General features: G+C 32.2%; 1 protein-coding gene across 1 annotated transcript; it reads right to left on the reverse strand.

Annotated features, from left to right (window-relative positions):
• Window positions 1–423: 423 nt before the first annotated feature.
• Window positions 424–1,031, reverse strand: LOAG_15589 (hypothetical protein; the record flags this gene model as incomplete). Its single annotated transcript, XM_003151079.1, has 2 exons — window positions 424–579; window positions 894–1,031. Coding segments are annotated over 2 exons (294 nt in total), but the record flags the coding sequence as incomplete, so codon positions are not given.
• Window positions 1,032–1,437: the final 406 nt, after the last annotated feature.

A 1,437-nucleotide genomic window follows, 5' to 3' on the forward strand; every position in this document is an offset into this window, starting at 1 on the left:
TGAACTGAACAGAAATATAAATGAATATATTTTTTGCCTTTCACTAGACCCGGTATAACCATTATCTTGAAAATGCGAAGTGGTAATGATTGAACAATGTAGAAATATGGAGATAACACATTTCCGAGCATCAATAAAGAAGCAGATAAAACACTATCACAAATCAGTTGCGTAAAATTAAGCTTCGAACTATCAACAGCTTAATTAGCTGACTGATTAATGCAAATGGTAAAAAGTTTCGCATGGGTTTTTTTCCAGAAGATCAATGCCAAGGTTTTCTTGCGAACATTTATAATATACATCCCAAATGTATACTACTATGCATTACTGCACTATATGATAGCGATTCTAAAATGTCAGTATTACTGAAATGCGCAAACAAATGAAAAGAAAAGTTTCAAATGATTTTAGAATTTAAAACACCTTTTTTAGTGCAACCATTGAGGATAGCGGTTGTTCGGGACGGGCAATACTGTAAAGACGCAGTAGTACATCATCTAGTGCCTTATCCTCTTGCACAGCAAATGGCGAAACTGGTTGTTTTGAACGGATTGGTTCAGCATCAAATGTGGCAAAAACCTGTAAAAAAGCAACAAAAATTTTTCACAGATATTGGGCTTAAAACCGATTTGAAATCATTTTTGGAACTGGATTTCAAATTGAAGTGAATAAAAATAAAGAAAAAGTGGAAATAATAAATCAGGTTATTAATATGATTTCTTGAAATGTCGTCCATGTTGAAACTTAACATTGCCAATTAGATATCGGATACAAATGTATTTTTATTTTATCAGCAGGTATTTATTAATCGGTGATGGTAATATCTGCATGTTATGAATGAAAACAAATAATTAATATGATATCAAATAGTTGGTACTAAATATAATGCATACTTGATACAAATGTCCAATAAGTGCCAATCGTATAGCATATTGCTCATTCTCTGAACCACGTGGAAACGTAACAAGTCCTTCTTTGTTTGCAACTTTATTATTCTTGTTCATATGTCCCCAGCCTTCACACATTGCCATTTCAACCTACGACAGATGCTCAATTTGATACAAATTTTCGAAATGCAAAAATCCCGAGAATGAATTATAACTAGAAAATTTACTGCAAGTGAAAGCATATCGATTGCGAGGATATTAACTGGCTTCTTAATATCTTCCGCGATCAAAACAACTACTGCGAATTCCAACTGGGACTGAAAAAAATTCTATAAGAATTTATGAATTTATTTTCAAGACAGGTACCAATATTTAGTCATTCAGTGCAATACTTATTATAGCACGCAATCACGATGAAATGAAAATAACTTATTGACTAAATATACTAGAATAAAATTATTCAAAGGTAAAACCAAATCCGTGGTCCCAATTACCTAGCTTTCAAAAGCATCAGCTGAAGTGATAGAATTTTATCAGGAAATAAACCAAT

This window comes from Loa loa (genome assembly GCF_000183805.2).
Source record: "Loa loa unplaced genomic scaffold supercont3.2227, whole genome shotgun sequence".
Lineage (NCBI taxonomy): Eukaryota > Metazoa > Nematoda > Chromadorea > Rhabditida > Onchocercidae > Loa > Loa loa.